This window comes from Pseudophryne corroboree, chromosome 4 (genome assembly GCF_028390025.1).
Source record: "Pseudophryne corroboree isolate aPseCor3 chromosome 4, aPseCor3.hap2, whole genome shotgun sequence".
Taxonomy (NCBI): Eukaryota; Metazoa; Chordata; class Amphibia; order Anura; family Myobatrachidae; genus Pseudophryne; species Pseudophryne corroboree.
In genome coordinates this window covers 413,046,175-413,073,275 of record NC_086447.1, presented here as the reverse complement: position 1 = coordinate 413,073,275, position 27,101 = coordinate 413,046,175, and the positions used below count along the sequence as shown (strand labels likewise).

The following is a 27,101-nucleotide window of genomic DNA, read 5'->3' as shown; positions in this document are numbered from 1 at the left end:
GCCTGCTAGGCCACACCCCTGGTATAAAATACAATGAAAATGCCAGATCCACATAAAATAAATTTTAAAGCCAGATCCAACATAAAATACATTGAAAAAGATTCTTCCACATAAAATAATTAAAAAAATCCAGATCCCCATAACATATATTGAAACAGCCGTATTCACATAATACACCTCAGCTCCTCCATGTGTCACTCCAGCCAGCCCATGTGTGAATGTGTCACTCCTGCTAGTACCCCTCTGTCACTCCAGCCAGCTCCTCCATGTGTCACTCCTGCCAGCACCCTCCTTTGTCACTCCAGTCAGCTCCCCCATTAAGTCTCTCCTGCCAGGATCCTTCTGTGTCACTCCAGCCCACCTTCATATGTTAGTACAGCCCAGTATCTGGCTCCCTCAGTTTTCAGTTGCCGTAGTGGTGCTGTGTGTCTGGCTGGAGTGCACCAGTTTCCAGGATTTGTTGTGGTCAGGTGACTGAGTGTTGGGAGCCACATTTGAATAAAGAAAGAGCCGCATGCGGCTTAAGAGCCACGCGTTGGCCATGGCTGTTCTATTTATGTAGTGAATTATAGCATAAAACAAAGGACCAGTGCATATTCTTATGTGGTTCTTTCTTTGGCTTATTTTTAAGATATTTTTTCTTTAGTAAAAAACAGTTTCTCCACCTTTTTATACCCCCTTTTGCAATCAGACATTTGGTTAATCTGCTCTTATATACGGACTGAAGGGAATCCCCTCAAGTCAGTTCATATGGTGTTATTAGATTCAATAAATGAGTTTGCATCTGTTGTTTTTTTTAAGTTTTTGTTTCCATTTATTCTTTACACTGCGATTAAGGTCTAAGGAGTTAACCTCTTCCCGTCTATTCAAATAATGACATTCGTGAATTCAAACACATTCAGCCAATCACAGCCCATAGTAGCACTCCACACTTTCATAAAAATAGTTTGCCTAGTTCCCAAGCTGGGTGCCTTCTGGCACTTGCAGGGATGCCCTGGGTTGGTAGTCCAGGACCATTATGGTCAATGTCATAGGCAAAACCAGTGCTTGTGGCATCTAATCATAAAATATGTGGACCAACAACAGCAAATCCTGTCCCTCCCCACATAACTGAACCTAAGGACTTATTTAATATATTTTTCCATAACAAACTTTTAGCCTAGGGATGCAGTGAAAAAAAAATTCTAATACTCTGGGATGGCATGATTCAATATAGTTTTGGAACCACCGAGTGTAGTACTTTTTAGTGATCATTCAACAAGCTAATTTCACTTTGCTGGCGTAGTTTATTGTCTTATAGAACATTAAATTAAAAACACCACATTCAAAATAATCATACATAAAAACCTTGAACAAGTTGAAATTGGGGTGATTGGTTACTGGCTCTTTACAATTCCGTTTCAAAATTCTTAAAGCAGGGTCAATGAGCCATTTAGAAGACCAACTCCAATGTTTACAGATTTTTGAAAGTTATGGTTAAATAGACTTCTTTGGTCCCCAAAGCCATAAACCATAGTATCTGTAAAGACACTGTCACATTTACATACTAATAAAGGTATATCTTTTAATGCTGATGCATCATAAAAGCCTAGTATATTGTCTTGAAAGTCCAACTGCATTTTTAATATATTAACAACATGTTTCCCCAGCAGAAGGGTGGTTTTTGATTCATATGAAAGATTGCCTCCGTCACTCTTTAAGTACCACTGCGAGAATCCGTTTTGGACTCCTACACTCCAGTTAGTGGATTTAGTGACATCAAATAGAGAGTACACTGGGCTAGGATCCATGTTTTTTGTAATGGGGCAATTCAGAATTATAGAAAGTTTACACTTACAAATTGCTTTCTTATACATCATATTCATATGACTGGCAGTTACTGTTTTGTTGCCATTTGAAACCACCATATTGAAGTTACAGTGTTTGTATAAATTCTGGTTAAAAGTTAAAATCATTTTCTTAGGTTCCACCAAGCTGGCAGTAGTGACAGGCTGAAACGCATGGGGTCTGTGTCCTCCGAAACCTAGAGTCTGATGTGGAGCTTTTGTACCGAAACCAAATCCTCCGGAATATACAGTCTGATTTCTACTTGACCAGAACTTGCTTCCTTCAGAATCTTCAGTCTGATTTGGAGTATTTGGAACAGCCTGGTGTCCTCCGACGCGTACAAGCTGCTGGATCTGTGTAGAGAGAATAGTCTCTACGTGATTCAGAACACACCGGAGATGGGAAATATTATCAGAAGTATTGTTTTCTATCATTTGAATCATTTGCGGATCAACTTTCAGGTCCAGGACATGCAATGTGTTGATTTGTACATTTTGCTGTTCGATCCGTTCCTGTACTCTTGAGTAATCCTTCAGAAAAATCAGGGCATCCGCTTGTTCCCTCAGTGTGTTTAATTCCTCTAGAATTTGTATCAGATTTCCTTTGGTATCCTCCATCTGCTTTGCCAGAGCAGTCACCTGGGACACAGACTGCTCTCCCTTTTCAATGACCGTGTCTATAATCTCATCAAACAGGGACCACACTTTAGCAATTATTTTGTCAGCCTGATCCTTCAGGGCCTTAGAAAGCTGAACTGTGTTCTCCTTTACCTTTGCTAGGCCTTCGTGCAGGGCACCTATGTCCTTGGCTAGACTATCCACCCTATCAGTCAGGCTGGCAGCGGTCTGGGACATGGTAGCTCTCTTTTGCTCTTGCGCCTGCTTTAATGTGACGATGGTGTGTCCAGAGTGGGCGCCGGCGATGTAGCAGGTGACACAGATGCAGCTCTCGTCCCCCTGGCAGTAGTACTCCAGCAGCTTGTTGTGCTCGCTGCACTTCCTCTCCTGCAGCGACTGCCCGGGCTCCAGCAGGATGTGGCCCTTCTTGCTGCTGTGCCTCTCCAGGTGCTGCTGGCACAGGGACACCTCGCAGGTCAAACAGGTCTTCGCCGCTCTGTTGGGGACACCCAGGCAGTAGCTGCAGGGAACCTCACTGGGCTCACGGCTCTCCTGCAGCGCATTATAGTTCTCCACAATGCTGCAGAGCTGCAGGTTCCTCTGCAGGCTGGGGTAGTCCTCGTACACTGCCTGGCACATGGGGCAGGAGTACGCTCTCCCCTGCTCCTTCTGGAAGACGAGCGCCTTGGTGATGCAGTGTCTGCAGAAGCAGTGGCCGCAGCCCAGGTTGACCGGGTCCTGGTAGGTTGCCAGACAGACGGGGCAGGTCAGCTCCTCGGTGAGGGCCCGCTCAGCCATGTCGCCGGGGAGGGAGGCACGGTCCTTGCTGTCTGCAGGTACGGTACGCAGCGAGAGAAACGTTTATTTTACCCGCCAAGCCTGAGAGACTACGAGGAGGGTTGTGTCTATGTTACCGAGGGGAACGCGGCCAGTGGGCACTAGAGGATGACTTCAAACTTCCGTGTTCTATACGTGTCCCTACTACAGCAGACGTGTGTGTCTGCAGGCAGTGAATAATATTGCTGTAGCATAATCCCGGGCTCTCTGCAAATGGCCGCTGCCGCTACTTCCAGATTCTGACGTAGCTGGGGATACGCCGTGGCGGTCACCTGACCCCGATATACTGTAGCGTTCCCTACTGTTGTATTAGGAGAGACTGCTAGCCTCTAGTGGACAGAGACAGATCTCCGGCGCGTGTTGCCTCAGCCTGCCTACGCCGCTCAGTGAGTACTGTATTATAGCGCTGTTTGCTTACTGCAGTCTGCAGATTCATTTCATCTTCCTCAGGGTCTCAGTATAACTCTCCGTTACTGCGCTGTGGTACACGGCTCCGTGTGTCTAGGCTGCTGCAGGCGTTTGTAAGCGGGTTGACAAGAATAAGAATTTGTGAATAAACTACAAAAACATATTTGAAATAGAAAAACAAAACAACTTGATAAAACAAAAATGTTTTTTTTTTAAATAAAATATATCTCCTATTTTATTAATGAATTGAATGCAATAAAGGCTCACCCAAAATAACTAGTCATAAGATTTAGGTAGGGTGATAGACTAGCACGCTGGTTTTCAAACTCGGTCCTCAGGACCCCACACAGTGCATGTTTTCCAGGTCTCCTCATATAGAGTCGCAAGTGAAGTAATTAGCTCCACCTGTGGATTTATTGTAATGTGTCTGTGAGTAATGAGTACACGTGTGCACCTGCTGGGCTACCTGGGAAACATTGACAAGGGGGATCCTGAGGACTGAATTTATGAAGCTATGGACTAACAGAATGCAGCACTTTGCTGTTAGTGGGGGAAATTTATAAAACAGTGAAGAGTGGAGAAGTTGGCCATGGCAACCAATCAGTTTTGAAGTAACATCTATCAACTGCATTCTATAAAAATATAAGTAGCAGCTGATTGGTTGCCGTGGGCAACTTCTCCACTTTCTTTGTCTCTCTCTCCACAGCTGGAAGCAGCCTGATGCCATGACACTAAGGGGTACATTTACTAAGCAGTGATAAGAACGGAGAAGTGAGCCAGTGGAGAAATTTCCCCATCAACCAATCAGCAGCTCTATATCATTTTATAGTATGCAAATTATAGATGTTACTTCAGTACTGATTGGTTGCCATGGGCAACTTCTCCACTGGCTCACTTCTCCGCTCTTATCACTGCTTAGTAAATGTACCCCTTAAAAGCATACCTCCCAAGATGACTCTCTCCAGGAGGGACACAATGCTCTGCTTCTGCACTTTTCTATTAATTTATGATTGCCGGCACCTGTGTTAAATAGGTTAATGGATAAGGAAGGTGTTTCAGCACAGGTGATGGCAATCATACATTAAGAGGGAAGTCCAGGAGCAGAGCATTCTGTCAGTCCTGGAGAGGGCCATGTTGGGAAGTATGCTTAAAAGTGTTCTGCCTGGCAGGGAGGCAGGCGTTGCCGACCCCTGGTCTGTAACCTCTCAGGGATGGGCTCTCTCTACACGTCTCACAACTGCCCCTCTTGCCTGTACTTGTTCACTTTTTATGTGCGATTGCATTTTGTATAACTTGTTATGCCCTACACCAGGGCTGGCCAAACCGGTCCTCGAGATCTACCAACAGTTCATGTTTTCCAGGCCTCCTGGAGATCTGTAGAATTGTCTGTTAGTAATGAATCCATCACATCTTAATTAGTATTGACTACACCTATGCACCAGCTAGGTGGTCTGGAAAATGTGAACCGTTGGTAGATCTCGAGGACCGGTTTGGCCAGCCCTGCCCTACACACTGGCCGACATGACTGCACGATATGAACGATCTCGTTCATTAATGAACGAGATAACGTTCATATCGTGCAGTGTGGAGGCTCCAACGATGAACGATGCGCGGCCCCGCGCTCGTTCATCGCTGGTCCCGTGGGCTGTACATGCAGGCCAATATGGACGATCTCGTCCATATTTGCCTGCACTTCAATGCTGCCGGGTGACGGGGGGAGTGAAGAAACTTCACTGCCCTCCCGCCGCTGGGTCGCCCGTCGGCCGTATCCGCCGTCGGGCAGCTCGGCGGCGGATCAGCCAGTGTGTAGGGCAGGCATTCCCAACCACGGTCCTCAAGGCACACCAACAGTGCAGATTTTAGTGATATCCAGGCTTCAGCACAGATGGTTAAATTAAAATAACTGAGGTACTAATTAAGTCACCTGTGTTCAAGCCTGGATATCACTAAAACCAGGACTGTTTGTGTGCCTTGAGGACCGAGGTTGGGAATGCCTGGTGTAGGGCCTATTACACTGGCTGGTGCTGCCAGTTTTTTTTTTGTTCTTGAAAACCACTGCTGAAGATTATGACAGTGCCACTGTCCTGACAGGACCATTGCTCTAATGGTTGATTTTATATCGGAGTGGGAGAAGGGACCTTCTGACGTATCTAGGGGAGGAGACACGTCACCAGGGGGAGGAGCTACGGGCGAACAGGGTACCCGAAAAGTACCCTCGCGGGCTCGCTTCGCTCGCCACCTGATTACTAAAGGTAATGGATAGTAGAGGAACTGTCCCGCTGGCGTAGCTCCTCCCCCTGACGGAAAAGGTCCCTTAGCCCACTTGATTCTAGCATCTACCTTGCTCTAATGGCTGGTAAAATTGGGATATACATAGTGATAAGATGCTGAGCCCCAGGGACGTAACTAGAACTTTGTGGGCCCCATGGCATATTTTTAAAGGGTCACCCCAACCGTACTGGGCACACTTACCCCCCCTCTCCCCCCCCCTCTCCCCCCCCTCTCTCCCCCCCCCTCTCCCCCCCCTCTCTCCCCCCTCTCCCCCCCCTCTCCCCCCCCACACACACAGGCACTTGCTGGGTACAACTAGCATCACCCTTCCCACCTTGCCAGACAGACTTGGCACCCCCCTCCCTCACTGGACACATTTAGCACCAACAATCCTACTCCTTTCTGTGCACACAACAGACTCTTACAGTTGTGCCGTTCCTATGCAGTAAGTCAGCCAGCTAGAGATGGCTACTGACTCGCTGTCTCAACACAGTGACTCGAATCATCAGGAAGTATGAATGATTCGAGTCACTCACTGTTTAATGAGTTGAGACAGCTGCAGCAGTAGCCTCTCTCAGCCAGAGGGAGGAAACAGTCTCAGTGTGTCCTTCAGTCAGTGTCTTCTGCTGAGTGTCTTTAGCTGTGATTGGCCAGAGGCTATACCAGGTGACACCCAGTGGGAGGGGGGAGGGAGCAGTCACGACTCACAAGTCAGTGAGTGCTGCGCTGCTCTGCCTGATCCATTTCATGAATCATGATTCATCCTGAACCTGCCTGTGAGTTGAGACAGTTGTACACTGTGTAGACTCAGTGGCCAATATTTACTAAGAATTCGAGTTTGTCCGATTTGTGGTTTTTTTTTTTTATAAGTCCCAATACGGGAATTCACTAAGCACCAATCTCGGCAGTGTTTGGACTATTCGTAATGGTTTGATTTGCAAAGTTCCGAAATACGAATGAATAGACCATCGGTCAAACGCGGCTGTTATTTCATACAATACGGGAATTCACTATTCATTCGTATTTGGGTGTTAGTTTCTGAGTGCTCAATTGCGGTCGTATTTTTTTGCGAATCGGTAAAAAAAGCGGCAAAAAAATAGACCTGCTTTTTTCAATCGTGTTTACATGTGTTGCAACTCAAAAATCAATCACACCTGAATTAGGATGCCTATAAAAGGATGTTAGGCCCATTTCAATACACCTACACTCAGAAATGGCAGCAGGACTGTGGGCCAGTGATCTTTTGTGTGCTGTGGGATTCCTCAGACTCAGACATCAGCCTGTAAGTACCCAGGGCCAAGAAACTGAACATGGTCAGCAGGTTGTACAAATTCTGCGGAGGCTGCGCAGGCCTCGTTTTTTTAGGGGGCGTTTAAACTTGAACGCATTGTCAGATGATAAGGTCATACAGATGTTCCGTCTAAATCGTAACAACATTTTCCGTCTGTATGACCTTGTCAAACTGGGCCTAGACCCTGAGACGGCACGCTCTCGCTCTGTCTCAGGCCTGCACAAACTCCTGGCTGTGTTGCACTTTATGGCTACTGGCAGCTTTCAGGCTGTGTCTGGGGATGTCATAGGAATCTCACAGCCCTCATTTTCCAGAATCTTAACACAGGTGATGTATACCTAACTACCTCTTCTGTTTTTTGTTTGTTGTAATTTCTCGGTGGCCAGTTCTGTCCTAAAATCTCATGTTTATTGTTCTTTAAAATATACACACAGGTGTTGGCTGTTTTGCAGCCCCACATCGAGGCCTCAATCTGCTTCCCTACCCAGGAGTCTCAGTGGCATGCCGTCAGGGTAGATTTCTATGAGCTGGCTGGCATGCCCAATGTGCTTAGAGCCATAGATTGCACACACATTCAGCTGAGACCACCTAGGGGCAGGCAGCACATATATACTAATCGCCATTTCGAACACTCCACAAATGTGCAGGTGGTTTGTGATGCAAATCTCAAAATAATGAGTGTTGTTGCTGGTTACCCTGGGGGCTGCCATGACTCCTTCATCCTCAGTCAGTCATCCCTCTTTGATAAGTTTGAGGACGGACAAATGCCAGATGGATGGCTGCTGGGTATGTAATTTGATATGTGTAGGCCTGCGTATACTTTGTCCAAATACAGGTGCAGATGTATTAACCTGTAGAAGGCATAAGGAAGTCAGAAACCAGTGATATGTGCAAGGTGATAAAGGCACCAGCCAATCAGCTCCAATACGTAAATGAACATTTAGGAACAGATTGCTGCCTTTATTACATTGAACATATCACTGGTTTATCACTTCCTTATGCCTTCTACAGGTTAATACATCTGCCCCACAGTGTGTTACTTATGTGTTGCTGTATCTTAACATGAATCACGTTACTATATCTGTCTTTTAGGTGATGGAGGATATGGCTGTTTCTCTTGGCTTCTAACTCCATTGTCCCGACCTGATTCCCCTGCTGAACACAATTACAATCATGCACATAAGTCCACGCGGAATGTGATAGAAAGATGTTTTGGTGTGCTGAAATCTAGGTTTCGGTGTCTGGATAAGTCTGGTGGCCTTTTGTTGTATAGTCCCTCCAAGGTGACTCAAATTGTGTTCTGCTGCTGCTTTCTTCATAACATGTGTTTGCAACAACATCTGCCACATGTTGAGGAGGAGGAGGAAGAAAGCAGCCAGCAAGCAGAGGAATTAGAGACATCTGGTGATACTTGGAGTACAGATGTAGGGAGGCAGGTTAGGCAAGAGCTCATCACTCGCTAATTCTAAGGTAAGTTTGGTTTGCTTAATTCATTTGTTGTGTAATCATAAATAGATGTTTTGCCATTTTTATTGGCAAAACCATTACTCAGAATGTGTCTGTCTCCTTGACACATACAAACATACCCTCGCTTTATGCAAAACAAATGTCGCATGTGTATTTTAAAACTCAAAACAACAGATTATGAGTGGCATGCATTAAGTCTGGATAAGTGATCGTAAACTTGCAGTGCTAATTTATTACAACACATAATCCATTTAGTTTTTAATTTTATCATTGTGTGTAACGTCCTAATGCACAGGTTCACAAACTCGGCCCTCAGGACCACACACAGTGCATGTTTTTCACGTAACCCAGTAGAAGCACAGGTGTATGAATTACTCACAGACATATGTTAAAAGGTTCACAGGTGGAGCTAATTATGTCACTTGTGATTCTGTGAGTAGACCTGCAAAACATGCACTGTGTGGGGTCCTGAGGGCCAAGTTTGACAACCTGTGTTCCAAAAAAACACTCCTCAACATATAATATGTTAGCCTTGAGGAATACATGTGTCCCTATGTGTGATGCTCCATCATATTTAAGGGGGACAAACTTACTGTAATCCAAAATAATTTATTTCCTAATGTTTGCTGCAGTAAACTTGCTGATGTGTAAGTAAATACACAGTTTGCCACATATGTACATTATTATACACATTCTTTGTTTTCTGGTTAAAAAGTTCTTATTTGTTGGTTTCTGCATCATGTGTAATAACATTCTTACAAATTTTTAACACACACAAACATGTCCCAACAATAATGACATTCATTTTGTCAATGTTTTTAAAAAAATTCAATGCCAACATATTAAAAGCTTTTTACGCAACTCAATTGTGTTCTTCTTGTAATGTTGTATAGAGAAGAAAGGTAAAATAGTTATCAATAACATTGTAATTTGGATTGTCTGCAGGATATGAGAATGATTGGAATCTAGAAAGAGTAATGATTAGAAAAAAATCAAGTGGTCTGGTTACTTCCTGCTAACATGTATGTGGCTGCCTGACAATGATTGTGTGTGCAGGAGAGGAGAATAATTGGAATCTAGAAAGAGTAATTATTAGAAAAAAATCAAGTGGTCTGGTTACTTCCTGCTAACATTTCCCTCCTCCAATACAAAAAATATTGTAAAGAATAAATGTGCGTACAAATTTTATGTTGTTGTTTGTACCACTTATAATTAATGATGTTGTATAAATTGTCAAGGAGCTAAGTGTTATATATATTTTGCCGAACATACACTTACTAACCATTTAGAGTTAGTTATCAGAAATGTCTAATTTGTTTTTTTTTTCCACGTTTTTTTGGGTGGCTGCTTGTCCTGCCCTTTGCCTTTAGCACTGTCATGTTGTCGTGCTCTGGTGGGAGCGTCTTGGTGGTGATGAGACTGGCGTGATATTTGGAGTAGTCGTACCAGAACTGCTGCTTGTTTGCTGTTGGTGCATGGATCTGAGTGTTTCATTCAGGTTAGTGAGGGTGGCATTGAGATCACGTGTAGCAGCATTTTGATTGTCTACAATTCGGAATAAACTTTCATTCATCTTTTGATTGTTTTGAAAAATGTTCATATAACTTTGCTGTTGTCTGTGCTGTTCTTCCATTAGTCTGTGCTGTTCTTCCATTATGCGCTGTAAGTTGCCCATGACCTGTGTAATGTCTGTACGCATGAGTTCCATGGTATTGCCAATTCTGGTTGTTTGTTCATTTTGTCGACTCAGATTTCTTGATATTCTTCTGAGGTGACATGGTAGGCTTGCAAATATTTGTGTCTGCCTACGCAGGCAATCTTCATTAGTGGCCTGCTTTCTAGCCCAAATGGTCCAAAACACCTGATCAGGGCCTTGTGTTACTGGTGTTGTTGGGCTGTGTTGTGGTGGTGGTGTGCTTTGCTGTGGTGGTGTACTTACAGGTGCTGGGGGGCTCATTCCTTGGCTTAATGGCTGCATTTCTAAGATGTTTGTCTCCTCCATGTCACTGTGTTGCTGTTGTTGCGGAGGGATGCTGTTCCCAGGACTAGAAGCTGAAATGTTAAACAAATCTCCGTTAGCTATCCATATGTTTGAGAAATGTAAACAAATCACTACACATGGAACACATGTCATTCACTGTTGCTCTCAAATATTCTGCCTAGCAACATCATCACTCATATTTTAAATACATACATATGCCTGTTTGTGGCAAATGTGTCTGGTTACTTAATTGTGAAAGCAAACACTTTAGTTTTATTGTAGCTCACACATACTCCACCATAAAAACACATTGGAATCCATAATGTGTTACCTTATAGCTTTGATCAAACAAAGATAGTAATGTTTTTATATGTATTTTGTAATGTTACCTCAAACACACATGTGAAATTTGGAAAAAGAACCTTACTTTTTTCTAAAAAAAACCATGATTTTTTTGTTGCAGCATCTTACACACAATGTGATACTGTATGGCTCAAGTGGACATACATATCTTACTGGATGTGGACAAGGCCATTTAGCTTGGATTCCATTTCAGGTTTCACATACTGCGGTAAGTATCTAAGTTTTTGATGTGTTTTGACTTAATGCGGTTAAGAAAAAGTTGGATTACGTTCTGAAATTGTTTATATTTATTTCAGTTTGATACTCACAATCAAGATGAGGGGAGTGTGGATGACGTCTTGGAGGTGTCTCCAAAATTTGGAGTGGGGGGACAGAACATACGGACGATAATCTTCGTGGCGGGGTAGCCTGCTGTGGTTGGCCCTGGACATACGACCTTGCTTTCTTTTCGGCCACAGGTTTTTTGTGGTGATGTCTTACAGAAGTCCCACTTCTGCTGCTCCATACTTCTTTTGATGGACCTATTAATGAAAGTGCAATTTTGTTATGGCCATTCCTTTACAAACATACCCAATACTACAATGGACACTTTACCTGCTTCCGCAGCGTCATCATCATCAGATGTGATAGGAGTTACTGGCCGACGAGTAGTACTGCTTTTTTCAAACACTGTATAAAAAAAAAACAATATTCATGCTATTGTTGATACATCCACCCATTATGCTTATAAACATTTATTCTTTAAGAAATGCTTGCTTTATTTTTAATAAAAACAAAAGGACCGGAAACAAAAAATACATTACATAAAACAATAAACATTGTCCAATAGACATATGCACTATGGAAAAAACAACACAGGAAAACATGTACAGGACACTGACATAGGCCACAAGTAAAAATAAAAAACATTACCAACCAAAAACACACACATCTTCATTTTGTATTGAAAGGAAAAATTTTACAGATGCAATATATAAATTGCTCTGTGATGTGGCACTCCAAACACACATTACCACTATATGAGCCAAACCAAAATGTATAAATATTTTAAAAATTACACTGCAGTGTGGTGTCACGGTACAAATACAAACTAAAAATTATCAAAGAAATAGTGGTATTTTGTTAAAAAATATTACATTATCTAATAATGACATTACACATGTAAGTGGTTTCCAAACCACTTTCCACTACTCCAGCCTCTAACATGACAACCACTGTTTTTGAAACATTGCACATGGATCACGTAAATATAAAACATAGTCACAATTATAAAAAAAAAAAAAAAAAAGGCCCAAAAGGAAAACATTATTGCAGGACAATTCAGAGACACACCAAGTCCAAACTACACATGCAAAATATCTTTCATAAAAACACATGACAACCAATAACGTAAGATGTTACATTGGCTTTTGTATAAAACATTACCCAAAACAATGTATTTGCTGACACACACTTGAAGATGGGAGTAATATGCAACGTCACATGACACACATTTAAAAAATAAATAAAAAATAAGGTCATAGAATGTAAATGCAAATACACATGCTCACCATTCTTCCTGGGCCTATCGGAATCCCGGACATGGGTTGCAGAGACTACTTCAGTAGGTATGACACTCCGCATGGGCTCCTCATACTCCAGATATCTTGCAATATAGGGCTGCCCACCACCGGTTTTTCGAGCCGACTTCACCTCCTTGGCCATTTTGGACTTGACACGTCGCTTTATGTCATAGTACCGTTTGCGGCACGTGTCCTCCGTCCGCTTGACCACCCCCTCACTATTGGCAGCAGCAACAACTTTCGCCCACAACACCGTCTTCCTCCGTGTTGGCACCTTGGCGGACTCAGGGCCAAATAGCTGCCTCTGATACTTCATCAGCTCACGCACCAATGCCACATTTTCAGCAAAACTAAACTTTACATTCCGCCCAGTCTTTAGTAGTGGTGCGTGGCTGCGGAGCACACTGACTGTCACTATCACTTGAGGCTGCTGCAGCAACCTCACCCACCTCCTCCACCTCACTAACCTCACTAACACTCACCTCCTCCACCTGACCGACCTCCTCCCCCTCACTCACACCCTCCACCTCGCCCACCTCTGAGTCACACATAATTGTGTGTCTAAACAGTTAACACAGGGAAAAAAAAGACAAACAACACACTCCTCCACTACCACTACACAACTCACACACACACACACACACACACACACACACACTGACAAGGGACTATAAAGAAAAATAACTTGGACTAAAAATGAGACAAAACCACAAAATACAAGACTACAAGAATGACAAGACGACTTTCAAACACAATACCACACTCAGAAATCGCTACCAACACTCCTCACCAAACCACAAATTCACCTACCTCCACAGCACAACCTCCCTCCTCCTCACCACTAACTAAACCCACGAGGTGCGGATGGTTTGGGGCGTATTTATATGGTTGCGCACAGACACTCCTACCATCTGAAACACAACCAATCACGAACGGGGATGAAAAACGAAACTGAAAGTGAAAATGCGGCCGCGGGAAAAAAAAAACCCTGCCGCGTTTAACTTAGGAAAAAAAACAAAATCACGAACGCAAACGACAATGACGGCCGCAAATGTGCCAAAAAAACCCAACTGGCATCGACATCGGAAAACACGAAAACCATAAAGTCGACTGCTTCGTAACTTTGCGTATATGGATTCAAAAAGTTGCATGAAAATGCACCCGATACAAAACGAGTTTAAACACTACACAAACCGACTCAAAAACGAATATTAGTAAATATCGGCCAGTGACTCAGTGGATGGATCTGATTCATGCAGCATAAGCCTGCAGGAGGTGGAGCCCCTGTGGTACAGTGTTCTCAACTCACTGTTCCTGCTCAATGTGATTGTGGGTGGCAAACTCCCTGGAGGCTAGATAGTGGATAATATAATAAATCCAAGCCCACCTAAAAAAAAAGCCCACCTAAAATCATCCAATTAGCAAAGTAAAAAAAAATGTTTTCATTTGGTTTAGTTACAGACTGAATGATGTGTTGCATGGCTGTTAAGCTTTCTCTCCTCAATCAGAAGTAATGTGCATATTCTGTAACTAGTATGCAATAAGTGGTTATTTATAATATATCAACATAACACTGAATCTATGTTAATATATTATTAACAATCAGTGCATAAGCAGCTGCCTCCCCCAGATGCACTGCACACAATCACTGCATCTGAATAACTCCCTCCATGAGTCCAGCACTGATCTGCCAGCACTGGCAACTCACTGATTCATGTGCAGTCTTTGCAATACATTAAAATACAAATGAGTCATGACTCATGTGCCGAGACACTGACTCGAGACACTTCACTGAACCGAGTCATGTGTCTCAACTCAGTTCAGTGAATCACTTTGCCCATGACTACAGCCAGCCAGAAGCGCACGAGGCGCTGGCCATATCTCTCCTGGGATCCAGCTGGCAGCCTCCCAGAGCTGTAGCCGTAAATCCGACTCCTGGCGCTGCATGTGGCCCAGCCCAGTACACTGCAGTTTTAAGTGAGTGACACAGAATTGGTGAGGGGTTATGGCTGACTGGCGAACCAGGGGGCCATTGAAAAACTTCAATGATTGGCAAGTCTTCTCCTCCCATCAAGGTGTCTGCATGATTTTGGATCCATGTGTCTGCTGAAAGCAGAGTGATCGTGAAGTAGGACCACTGCCTTCCTAGCAGTGCCAGGAGAGAAGCCACTGCAGCATTTATGAAAGCCTGAGTTGAGCACCCTGGGTTGGACACTCATAGGCTAGTATAGTGTATGACCTGTATGTTTCTGATAGATTCATACAGTTTGTCATTATTATCCACTCCATCCACTTTGCTGCTGATCCTGCTAGATCTTCTATAAATGTGAGTCTGACTAAGTGCACCATATGATAAAAAGTGCCTACTCTGCATATGAGGCATGTGCCTGGCTGCTGCTCCGTTATTTGCACCTCGATTTTGTACACTTGCAGATAAATCCATATTACTAATATGCATTTTTATACATGACAATGCTCTGTTCATACCTACTGGGAAGATGGCTCTCCTTTTCATTTATGTGCCTTATAAGCATAGTGTTTTACACATACTCTAACTGCATTATTCCACATTTTTAATTGGAAAATACTTCTGTAATGTTTATATTGGTTGGGACCACGGCATTATCACACACACATATACTGGACACAGTGTGTTTCATATATTTAGGGTTTGTTTGCATTTTTATGGGATGTCCTTACCTGTTTATTGGCTTCAAAGGTTGAAGAATTAGTGCAAACACAGCAGTTACATAATTCATTGTAGGTTGCTTTGATAATGATTAAGCTATCTGCTGTATAACACTGGTATTTACATGGAAAGACTAGTAGTTTAATGGGTTTCTTAGAACTTTAGTCAGGTCATCTCTGCAAAATGGTAGTTGTAAAATCTGCATAATTTTACTTTCACTTGTCTACAACTGAAGCGTGTGTAACAAAGATGTATGTTTTAAAATTTTACAAGTGTATTAATCTTTCTTTCTGACTTTGGTAATGTCAATATATATATTTCTCTTACGTCCTAGAGGATGCTGGGGTCCATATTAGTACCATGGGGTATAGACGGGTCCACCAGGAGCCATTGGCACTTTAAGAGTTTAACAGTGTGGGCTGGCTCCTCCCTCTATGCCCCTCCTACCAGACTCAGTTTAGAAAATGTGCCGGAGGAGCCGGTCACAGCTAGGGGAGCTCTACAGAGCTTTCTTAGTAAAAGTTTTTCTTAGAGTTTTTATTTTACAGCCTCCCTGCATCGAGAGACTGAGGGGGGGAGCAGTGTCTGCCCTGCGGGGTCTGAGCCACTGTCTCCGCTGACTGGACACTGAGCTCCTGAGGGGATAGATCGCTCCCCGCCGCAGGGGAACGCTCACCTCAGCAGCATGCCGCCACCACCTTACAAAGCTGAAGTGTGGCGAGTGAGTAACCGTCCCCCCTAACAAGCAGGGGGTCTGTGTGAAGATGGCAGCTACAGGGGTAGGAGCGTAGTATTAACTGCACTCACGGACGGCTCAGCGTTACCTACGTGCGGTGCAGTGAGAGGTGCCCTGAGCCAGCGCCTGACCCTACACTGACCAATCCAGCCTGTCGGGGTTTGCGGATCTCAGCCAGCACACAAAACCTCAGGCCAGTATAATCTATAAAGAGCAGGAAGACAGCGCCATTAAGGGGGCGGAGCTTCTCAGAGCGGACCCAGCAGCGTTTCAGCGCCATTTTCCTGCCTGCAGTCGGATGCAAGTGGAAGATCAGTCCCTCCAGTGCAACTCCAGCTATCTGTACGGTACCAGGGGGTTGTAGAAGGGAGGGGAGGCTGTGTAAGACTGTGTCACCTATTAAGGAATACAGTCCGCGCTGGTTTAGGGTCTCCCTTTACCTGTAATAGTGCTGTGTGTGGGTTTGCTCCAATCTCTTTGTCTCTCTGCCATTCTTGGGGGGTAAACTCTGTCTGCCCTGTACCCTGTGTGTATGTGGGGTGAGTGGTGTGTATCAGCAAACATGTCTAGAGACTCTGTTTCATATGCTGCAGAGGATTTATCTTCTCAGGAAGATCCCATCCCATGTAATCAGGATTGCACTGTTGTAGCGCAGATCCCAGCTAGAGAACCGGAGTGGTTAGCCTCTCTTAGGGGGAGTATTTCTCAGATTTCTGAGGGGGTTGCAAGATTTGAGCATGCAACTCAGGTATTGCAATTCTCTATGGTTGTATGGTCTGATACTGCTCCCTCGGGGTCCCCTGCGGTTCATTCTCACAAACGTGCACTTGCCAAGATTATGCAGGATGACACGGACACCAATTCTGACACTCCAGACGGTGACGGGGATGTGTCGAGGGGGACGGCATCACTTGCTAAGGGGGTGCAGTTGATGATTGAGGCCGTACGGGATGTTGCATATTTCTGACACACCTCCTGAGCAGGTAGAGGAGGCCTTTTTCACGGACAGTAAGAAGGCCCCTCTCACCTTCCCAACATCTAAGGCATTAAATGCTATATTTAAAAAAGGCCTGGGAAAATCCGGAGAAAAAATTCCAGATCCCTAAGAGGGTCTTGGTTGCTTTTCCATTCCCAGAGGATGATAGAAAGAAATGGGAGTCTCCGCCTATAGTTGACGCCTCTGTCTCCAGGCTGTCAAAAAAAGGGGTTTTACCAGTCCCGGATCTACCGCATTGAAGGACCCGGCTGATCGCAAGGTGAATGCTACGCTCAAATCCATGTACACGGCTTCAGGGGCTATACTGCGTCCTACTATTGCCTGTGCATGGATTTCTAAAGCTATAGCCAGGTGGTCAATCACTCTGCAGGAGGACTTGACTACGATGGATAAAGGTGACGTTGATTTATTTTTACGTAACATTCAGGATTCTGCAGGGTTCCTGGTAGATTCCATGAAGGACCTGGGTTCCATGGCTGCGGGGATCTCCTCCATGTCCGTCTCGGCTTGCAGGGGTCTCTGGCTGCGCCAATGGTCTGCGGATGCGGAATCCAGGAAAAGCGTGGAGGGCCTACCTTACACAGGTCAGGCTTTGTTTGGGGAGGCGCTGGATGCGTGGATTGCCACGGCTACCGCGGGTAAGTCTCCTTTTCACCCCTCAGCTGCACCGGCTACGAAGAAGCCTTTTACACCAGCCACGTCACAGTCCTTTTGGCCCGCGAGGCCTAGAAAGAACAAGCCTTCTCACACCTTCAGGGGTGGTCGTGCTAAAGGAAAAAAGCCTGCGCCCGCAGGTTCCCAAGACCCAGAAGCCTGCTTCTGGTACCTCCAAGTCCTCCGCATGACGGTGGACCGCACAGCCTGGAGGAAGGTCAGGTAGGAGCCAGACTCCGGCATTTCAGCCACGTCTGGGTGTCGTCTGGCCTGGACCCTTGGATACAGGATATAGTGTCCAGGGGGTACAGATTGGAGTCTCAAACTCTCCTACCTCACCGTTTCTTCAAATCAGGCTTGCCGGCTTTGCCGGCAGACAGAGCAATTCTTCTGGAAGCCATCCGAAAATTGGTAGTGTCCGAGGTCATTGTTCCAGTTCCGCCTCATCAGTGGAACAAAGGTTACTATTCGAACCTTTTCATGGTACCGAAGCCGGATGGTTCGGTACGGCCAATTCTGAATTTAAAGTCTTTGAACGCTTATCTTAAGGAGTTCAAGTTCAAGAGGGAGTCTCTGAGAGCTGTCATCTCAGGACTGACGGAGGGGGAGTTCCTGGTGTCCCTGGACATCAAGGATGCTTACCTCCACATTCCCATTTGGTCGCTGCATCAGGCATATCTCAGGTTTGCAGTGTTAGACGATCACTGTCAGTTTCAAGCACTGCCATTCGGTCTCTCCACAGCACCGAGGGTCTTCACCAAGGTGATGGCAGAGATGATGGTTCTCCGCAAGCAGGGGGTGAACATAATTCTGTATCTGGACGATCTCCTGATCAAGGCGTCGCCCAGGGAGAAGTTGTTAAGATCCATTGCTCTCATGACACATCTGCTCAAGGAGCACGGTTGGATCCTGAACCTTCCAAAGTCTCATCTGGAGCCGACAAGGAGGCTGTCCTTCCTGGGGATGATCCTAGATACGAAGGTGCCGAGGGTGTTTCTACCGGTGGAGAAAGCATTGGTGATTCAAGCTGACAGGATCGAGCATGAAACTTTCCATACTGCAAAGCCTCGTAAGAGGCAACCATCAGTGCATCTGCCTTCTGGGGAAGATGGTTGCCTCTTACGAGGCTTTGCAGTATGGAAGGTTTCATGCTCGATCCTGTCAGCTATATCTCTTGGACCAGTGATCGGGATCTCACCTACATATGCATCAGAGGATACGTCTGTCACCAAAAGCCAGGATTTCGCTCCTCTTGTGGCTACAACTACCACACCTTCTGGAAGACCGAAGGTTCGGAGTTCAGGACTGGATCCTTCTAACCACAGATGCAAGTTTAAGAGGTTGGGGAGCAGTCGCTCAGGCGTAAACCTTCCAAGGAAGATGGTCGTATCAAGAATCCCTTCTCCCAATAAACATCCTGGAGATAAGGGCTGTATACAACGGCCTTCTTCAAGCAGCACACCTTCTACAGGATCGAGCTGTTCAGGTGCAGTCGTACAACGTGACCACAGTGACCTACATAAACAGACAAGGCGGAACGAAGAGCAGGGCTGCAATGTCAGAGGTGTCAAGAATCCTCCTCTGGGCAGAAAGGCACGCAGTGGAGATGTCCGCTATCTTCATTCCGGGAGTAGACAACTGGGAAGCAGACTTCCTCAGCAGACACGGAGAGTGGGGCCTCCATCCGGAGGTGCTCGAGGAGGTAACCGGTTGGTGGGGGGTTCCTCACATAGACATGATGGCCTCCCGCCTCAACAAGAAGCTGCGGAGGTACTGTTCCAGGTCAAGAGACCCGCAGGCAGTGATGGTGGACGCACTGGTAACACCGTGGGTATTCACGTCGGTGTATGTGTTCCCTCCACTTCCTCTGATTCCAAAAGTTCTTCAACTTGTTTAAAAGAACAAAGGTTCTGGCAATCCTCTGCTCCGGACTGGCCAAGGAGGGCTTGGTACGTGGATCTGCTGGATCTTCTGCTGCAAGATCCACGGCCCTTACCTCTTCGGGAGGATCTGCTGCTGCAGGGGCCGTTTGCTTATCAAGACTTACCACGGCGTTTGACGGCATGACGGTTGAGCGCCAGATCTTAGCTCGGAAGGGTGATTCCTACCCTGATACAGGCTAGGAAGGGGGTAATGTCTAAACATTACCATCGCATTTGGAAAAAATGTGTCTTGGTGTGAATCCAAGAAATTTCCTGCGGTGCAGTTTCAACTTGGACGTTTTCTCCTTTTCCTGCAAGCAGGTGTGGATATGGGCCTGAGATTGGGCTCCATCAATGTCCAGATCTTGGCTTTGTCCATTTTCTTCCAAAAACAATTGGCTGTCCTCCCTGAGATTTAGACCTTTTTGAAAGGGGTTCTGCACATTCAGCCTCCCTTTGTGGCGCCAACGGCACCCTGGGATCTTAATGTGATATTACAGTTCCTGCAATCGGATTGTTTTGAGCCTCTACAGGAGGCTGAAATCAAGTTTCTCACGTGGAAGGCGGTCACTTTGTTGACCTTGGCTTCTGCTCGACGCTTGTCGGAATTGGGGGCTTTGTCCTGTTAAAGTCCCCATCTGATCTTCCATGAAGATAGGGCGGGACTCAGGACTCATCCGCAGTTCCTGCCTAAGGTTGTTTCAGCATTTCATATCAACCAACCTATTGTGGTGCCAGTGGCTACTGACTCCTCAATTGCTTCAAAGGCCTTGGATGTTGTGAGGGCTTTGATGATTTATGTGAAGAGGACGGCTCGTCATAGAAAATCTGACTCTCTGTTTGTCCTCTATGATCCCAAGAAAATTGGGTATCCTGCTACTAAGCAGTCGATTTCACGCTGGATCAGGTTCACCATCCAGCGTGCATATTCTACGGCAGGGTTGCCGTGTCCAAAATCCGTAAAGGCCCACTCTACTCGTAAGGTGGGCTCTTCCTGGGCGGCTGTCCGGGGTGTCTCAGCTGTACAGCTTTACCGAGCTGCTACTTGGTCTGGGTCGAACACGTTTGCTAAGTTTTACAAGTTCAATACTTTGGCCTCTGATGACCTCAAGTTTGGTCAAGCAGTTGACAATGCCTATTCTATACCTTGTATAAAACACTCTAAAAGGTTAAAGAACACAGTACGCAACTGGCGTATGGAATACCGTAAGAGTACGCACGTAGCGTAACGAACGCTTAGCCGTGGACGAGACGCACGAGCGGCACGTTCGCTCACGGCTTAGAGCGTAAAGGCAAGCACGCTATAGGCTGCCGACTAACGTAATGATACGCTATCAGCGTAGCGGACGCTCGAGACCACGAGGAGATCACAAGCGGCGCTGACGCTCATAGAGTTAAACCTTTATAACTATACCATAAACAATGTACTTATACTGTAAACCCTTGTGCAGTGATAAGGTGTAAATGCAACACAGTGTAACCTTGTTAGTTTAAAAGATGTATGAGCGTATGTGACGCTCTGAGAACCCCTTAGCAATATAATAAACACTCAAATACCGGTCTAAGGGTCTAACGCCTTTTAAGGAAATGAATGAACGTTCAATTGCAAAAGAATAATACAATACAAGTTATACACTACCAAGATAACATAAAATACCTAACCGAATCACTACACATAAAATACAATAAAGATACAATTACATTTAAGGGGGAAGGAGAGAGAGAATGGCTTATAACATTAAATAAGAGACAATATGGTTGCAGAGAACTTACGCACCAGGGGAAACAATCGCAAGCGCCTTTCTGGATATCCAGCTCCCGATTATCAGCAATGAGAACCGTTGAAGAGAGTAGAGAGCTGGCCCAGATCGGCTTGTCCTTTTATACACTACACACAATACAGTACAATGGTCCCTACATTCTTATTGTTCATTGGACACAGGAATTCGTCTTCGCATTATAACAAAAGGTCATAGGTTGGTTCATACAGGTGGGCTGTGACTATTCCTAACTGCTCAGGTGGGTGGGAAACTGGGTTTCCCGCCGCATGGGTAATAAAGTGCAAATATAGTAAATGTCCATAAACTTCTTATGTCCATAACTATACGCACGAGCGATTAATCCGCTTCAAACCAACACCGGAATATTGCTAATTATATTCTCTTCCGATGGATACTAAACACCACTGTGTAACCCCTGTCTGACCCTTCGTATCAAACAAAGAGGGATCTCTTTGTCCCCGAACATACTACATTAACTAAACTTTCAGATTCTATCAAAGGGACCATAATCTACAAAATACATTATATGAATAAAATATGTTACGATTGAGTCACCCGCTAGACGAACACAAACTCTACCGTAAATGCGCATACCGCGCGTCCGCGAGTGCACGCGACCGCGAGTATACGCACGCACGGGAGGGCTCATGCACGTGCACACGCATGAGGTGCATATATGGCAGTGTGCAGCGTGATATTTTTCTGACTTTGACAGTCCACCCTTTGGCAGTCACCAATAACTGCCACTTCCTAAAACAGTTCAAAAAGAGAAAAATATATGTCATGTATAATACATTTCTATGATTGGGTAGGGGAGGAGAGGAGAAGGTAGGAAAAGGGTATGACCTAGTGAGATAGCAGAAGCATGTGTGTATGAATCCATGTTTGGGGGGTCATGTATCATCGTGCCGTACGTGTTTTAAATCAAGCTTCGAGGTATTGCGAAGTATACATTTGAATTCCTTCTTATCCCGCGGTACGGGTCTGTGGATGGGCTGTCAAACTTTACCGAGCTCTTTTCGGCTTTTGGTTGCGACAAAATGGGGGAGCACATTTTAGTTGATGATACATGAATAGGGGAATATGTGAGTGCTGATATCTGTGCCTATATTCCCTATCGACTATGTGTGTTATTACCTGAAGGTTGTAGAGATGAAGATAAAGAACAATTATGGTAAATGCAGTGATAAACTATGTGAGTTTAATATACATTTGCCGATTGAGGTCTTGTCTTGTGTCTTGTCTTGTCTCGATGTACATGTTGACTGTAGTCTCCTTGGGCTTTTGCCAAAGTGCGAGCAAAAGCTTTCTCAATGTCCATAGACTTACAAAAAGTGTTGGGCTAGCGTAAAATTAAAGGTACTAGGGATATGGGGGGTCTATGGCATAGTCCATCAGTTGTCTGTGTAAAAGGTTGTCAAATTCTTCTTCCAAGCGGATGTCTTTGTACCTTGGAGGAAAACAAAGGAGAAACGGGTGAAAGAAACGGACTGTGGAATCACATTTTCATCACAACATTGTCTCTATCGTTGGGTCATAAACCAAATCAGTCGTGTTGTTATTACAGTATCTTCACTTCTTAAACTCATCACTCGGGCGCTACGTTTACACTTTGTTAAAACCCGAACGCATCTAAATATCAGACCGACCAATATGATGACACCCAGAATACACAAAATAAATTTCCCTACATCCATGATAATACCTTGGGTGCATTCTCCTAAACCAGAGAACCAATTTCGTGGGTTCAACCATGACACCCAACTGGTCAGCTCATTACCCACAGCGGCAAGGGTGAGGTTGTGTTTCCTTCGGAACTCCCATTTTAATTGCAAAATGTCATCCATCTTTTGGTCTATGACCTCGGCCAAGTCCTCGGTGCTGTTTGTAATATATGTGCAGCACTTTATTCCATACTGAGTCGCTAGGGTAACACAATACCCGCCTGTCACAGCTGTGAGATAATTGAGAATCATCCTATGCTGAACCAGTTCTGTTTTATAAGCTTGGAGCTCCCTTCCGGTATACCTGAATGTGTCGTCATACATTTCAGTGATATTGTCTAATTAATTTGCAAGCGCAGATATATATTTATAATTTATCACTCCTCTGGCGGTACGAGTGATATCTAACGCGATTAGGAATTGAATCCCGGTGGACTCATGGATCAGGTCAGAGGCCGGATGCTCTGTTCTTTCTATCAGGTGCCGTTTAACGATGTGTTCGTAATGAGTGTGAGTATAAGGAGCTTGGGCACTGCGGTGAATATCCTTCATTTTAGTGTGGGATACGGTCATTACCTCAGGCAATACTTTTCCAATATAACATAACCCTTCTGAGTTTGGGGCAAGCCACTTATACGCCTTCCTCCCACATATGAAATATGCATCATCGGGGAGAACATATGGGACGGAGTATGACATTACCATATTACACATTTTCCATATGAAATCTCCTAACCCTAATTCTCCCATCTGTTTAGTACACGTATCAGTTTGTACGATATGTGCACAGTATCCTGGTGATACTTCTCCAACTCTCATGATCCTACTTCCTAGGGTATACCTATATCGGAAATATTTTCCACTACCGGCTATGTGGCGTATAAGTTCTGTATCTGTTGGCATTCTATCGGCTCTGTATGAAAAGGTCATGGTTTGGTTATTCCATGACACTTCCCAATTTCCTGGCTTTCGGGGATTGGAAATGTTAAAACATACTAGGGATCTATCCACATGATATTGGTGGAGCTTCAAACTAGGAGGACTGGAGATATTAAACCTCCTGTCCACCGGCCTCCCACCACTTAGCTCAAGTACCTCCCCTATAGTTAAAGGGAAGGGCACTAATCCTGATTTGCTATGGCCTTGAGGTACTTGAGAGCATACCCAACAATCTGTCTGATTTAACACTTTACCCACTAAGGAGTGATAGTCACTCAATGGATGCCGGTCCATGTTAATGTTAAAACTGGACTGACATTTCTTGATACACCCATCCTCAACTAAGTTATTACAATGTCTACAGATGCAGTTCTCTTTAGCTAACAATCCTTCACAATGTTTACAAATAACATGGCTGCTAGATCGTTTCCGGTACTCGCCTTTGCTCGGTGATTGTGTTGCTATTGGAAATTTACACCTCCGTCTCAGTCATCAGAACCTTTCTGGATCCTTTCTCGACCTCACTGGTACTCACCGAAACAGACTGCTCTGGTCAACATCATGGTCAACAGGAAAATCCATATCACAGTCTCTTGGGGCAAGTCCATCTTACAGGAGGAGAAAAGGAGAAATTTGTAATGGGGGTACAAAAAAAAACAGTTTGAGGGGGAGAGAAACTTGTTACGATAATTAGTTCTCTAGTCTTGTTGTTGTTCTTGTTCTGCTGTCATCTCAAAGGTGCTGTCTCTCAGTCTTCCAACCGAACATTCTGGTGATACAATACTTCTTCCAAACCAGCGCTCTTTCTGTAAGGAGAATAAATCTTGCATCACCATTTGTCTAACTGATGTGTGACATACCATCTTTTAAAACCTGAAAACATGAGTGAGAAGAGAGAAAACAAAAAAAAAACAAAAGAGAGAGAGAACAATTCATATATATATATATATATATATATATATATATATATATATATATATATTACATAAACCAACAATAAACAACAACAGGAAAAAAAAACATTTTTCAAACATTTTAAAACATTGTCAGATCTGCCGTTCATCATCAGGCTGTCATATCTACATGTCCAATGGTATCCTTGCTCAGTCCCTCCCACCAGCACCTCCATACTCCACCCTTTGTATCTGGCCAGGATACATTGATGCGGGTAGGTCATGCTGGGGTTTGGTAGACTTCTGCAAAGACCAAGTAGCTATGCAATGTTTGAGTCCTGCTGATGACCGTCAGAGATGGGGAAAAAGGAAACATTTCACAGATACATTACAAATTTTACCCGGTCATTCCTGTGTCTTCAGGGAATGACCTCACAATTTATTAACCGTTACCTCAGGCTTACCATCAGTCCTAATGATCACCTTTCCTGACTACATATCATGGGTGTGGCCCAAAATTCTTCCTATATGATCCCTGATTATAATTTGGTGTGTCATAACTTTGCTCATATTCATGTCTAGGGGGTCTGACTTTATGTGGGCTGTTGCAGTTGCTGGCATAATGCCCTTCTCTTTTACAAAGATAACAAGCCCTGGGCTTCCTCCAAGTGCCAGTGACCTGAGGTCTTGGTTGATTTGATGTCTCCTCTAATACTTGGATGCCCATCGCCATCAACCGCTCTTCCTGTGTTTCCCTGGTTCTTTGACTATTATGGTCATGTCGTTGTCTAGGGGGTGTATATACCTTGTGTGTGTTTTTAGACCTACAATCTCGTGCAACATGACCTTCCTTTAAGCAGTTGTAACACCTTTTCACCTTTGGCTTACCCACAGGGATCTGGGGCTTCTTACGTCTCTGTGTTTCCCTGTGCTTGCTGATGTTTTGCTCAAGCCCAACAGCGGACTTTCTTAGTGCAGCCACCGAGATATTTCTCCAGTTTGGGTTGGTGGTCTGTACCCTTGTTCTCAACACCTCCTTTAAACCATTCATTAGCACAGATACTGCTACTTCTCTGTGCGGTGCACTTGTTTCGATGTTTTCTATACCTGTATACCTAGTCATGTCGTGCAATGCCCGATGGAAATAATTAGAAGTACTTTCCCCTTCGTTTTGTCTTATGGAGAAGATTTTGTTCCACTCGACAATGGCTGGGAAATATATTTCTAACTGTCGGTTGATCTGCTTAATACATTCCTGATTGTGTTCCTCCGTACAAGGTACCTCTGTGTCTACTTTACAATCAGCAATAAATTTCGCAGGGTCAACGCTGGAGGGCAAACATGCCCTCAGCACTGTCCGCCAATCTTTGTTGGTGGGTTCTGTGGAGTTTCCTAGTTCTTTAATAAATCTCTGACATGCAACTAGATCTTTCCTAGGATCAGGGAATTCAGACATAATTGCTCTCAATTCCATCCGGGACCAGGGACGGCGCATTGCACTGTCCTTGACTGGAATGATTCCCTGATCGTCAGTCTTCCCATTGGGGACTGTGATCACCCTGACAGGACTAAATTCAATTACATCACCTTGTGTTGGTTCTACAATATGAGGTACATTTGTTTGTGCGTGATATATAACACCATACGTACCTGTGGACACGACCTCACCTGACCCTCCGTTAGGGGGTTTGATTACTGCCTTTACCGATTTGGTCGCGTCCACCTGGATGTCTTGTAGGATGGCTTCTGGAAGAGGTACCGACATCGTGCTTGGCTTACTTTCTTGTTTGTAATCCTGAGGGAAGTTTAACATGGGGTGCAACTTGCATGGGTTAATAGTTGTACATTTAACAGTATTACAATTATCATCGTTACGTTTATTACAATTAGTCTTATCATCTATAATACAGTTGCTAAGTGCCTTTTTATCGTACACCATTGTGCCATTCTCTGCAACCATACTCCTCTCCATTGCCATGTCTCTCTTCCCAAGATGAGTCAGATATGTAAGTTAAATTTCTTTGCATTTCACTTTCCTGTTGCCACAATTTTAAATCATCATAATGTCTAATACGCCTTTTTGAAGATTTAATCAGGCACACTCTTCTCCTTAAATTCTGTAACACTTCTGGGTTAAAAGTA

The 27,101-nt window shown here is 44.6% G+C and overlaps 2 protein-coding genes and 1 long non-coding RNA gene across 3 annotated transcripts in view; 2 read left to right on the top strand and 1 right to left on the bottom strand.

Annotated features, from left to right (window-relative positions):
• Window positions 1–1,266: 1,266 nt before the first annotated feature.
• Window positions 1,267–3,629, bottom strand: LOC134909666 (E3 ubiquitin/ISG15 ligase TRIM25-like). The gene has a single exon (XM_063916788.1). It carries the CDS (start codon window positions 3,240–3,242, stop codon window positions 1,410–1,412), a length of 1,833 nt encoding a protein of 610 aa, XP_063772858.1. The 5' UTR covers window positions 3,243–3,629; the 3' UTR covers window positions 1,267–1,409.
• ASRGL1 (asparaginase and isoaspartyl peptidase 1) overlaps window positions 3,501–27,101 on the top strand; it is a 345,756-nt gene continuing 322,155 nt past the window's right edge. The window contains exon 1 of the mRNA XM_063916789.1: window positions 3,501–3,667. The gene's annotated coding sequence lies outside the window, so the exon portion shown is untranslated. The remainder of the gene's footprint in view (window positions 3,668–27,101) is intronic.
• LOC134911465 (uncharacterized) lies at window positions 8,348–11,774 on the top strand. The gene is made up of 3 exons (XR_010176597.1): window positions 8,348–8,721; window positions 11,163–11,270; window positions 11,359–11,774. It is a non-coding gene; the product is annotated as an uncharacterized LOC134911465 (long non-coding RNA).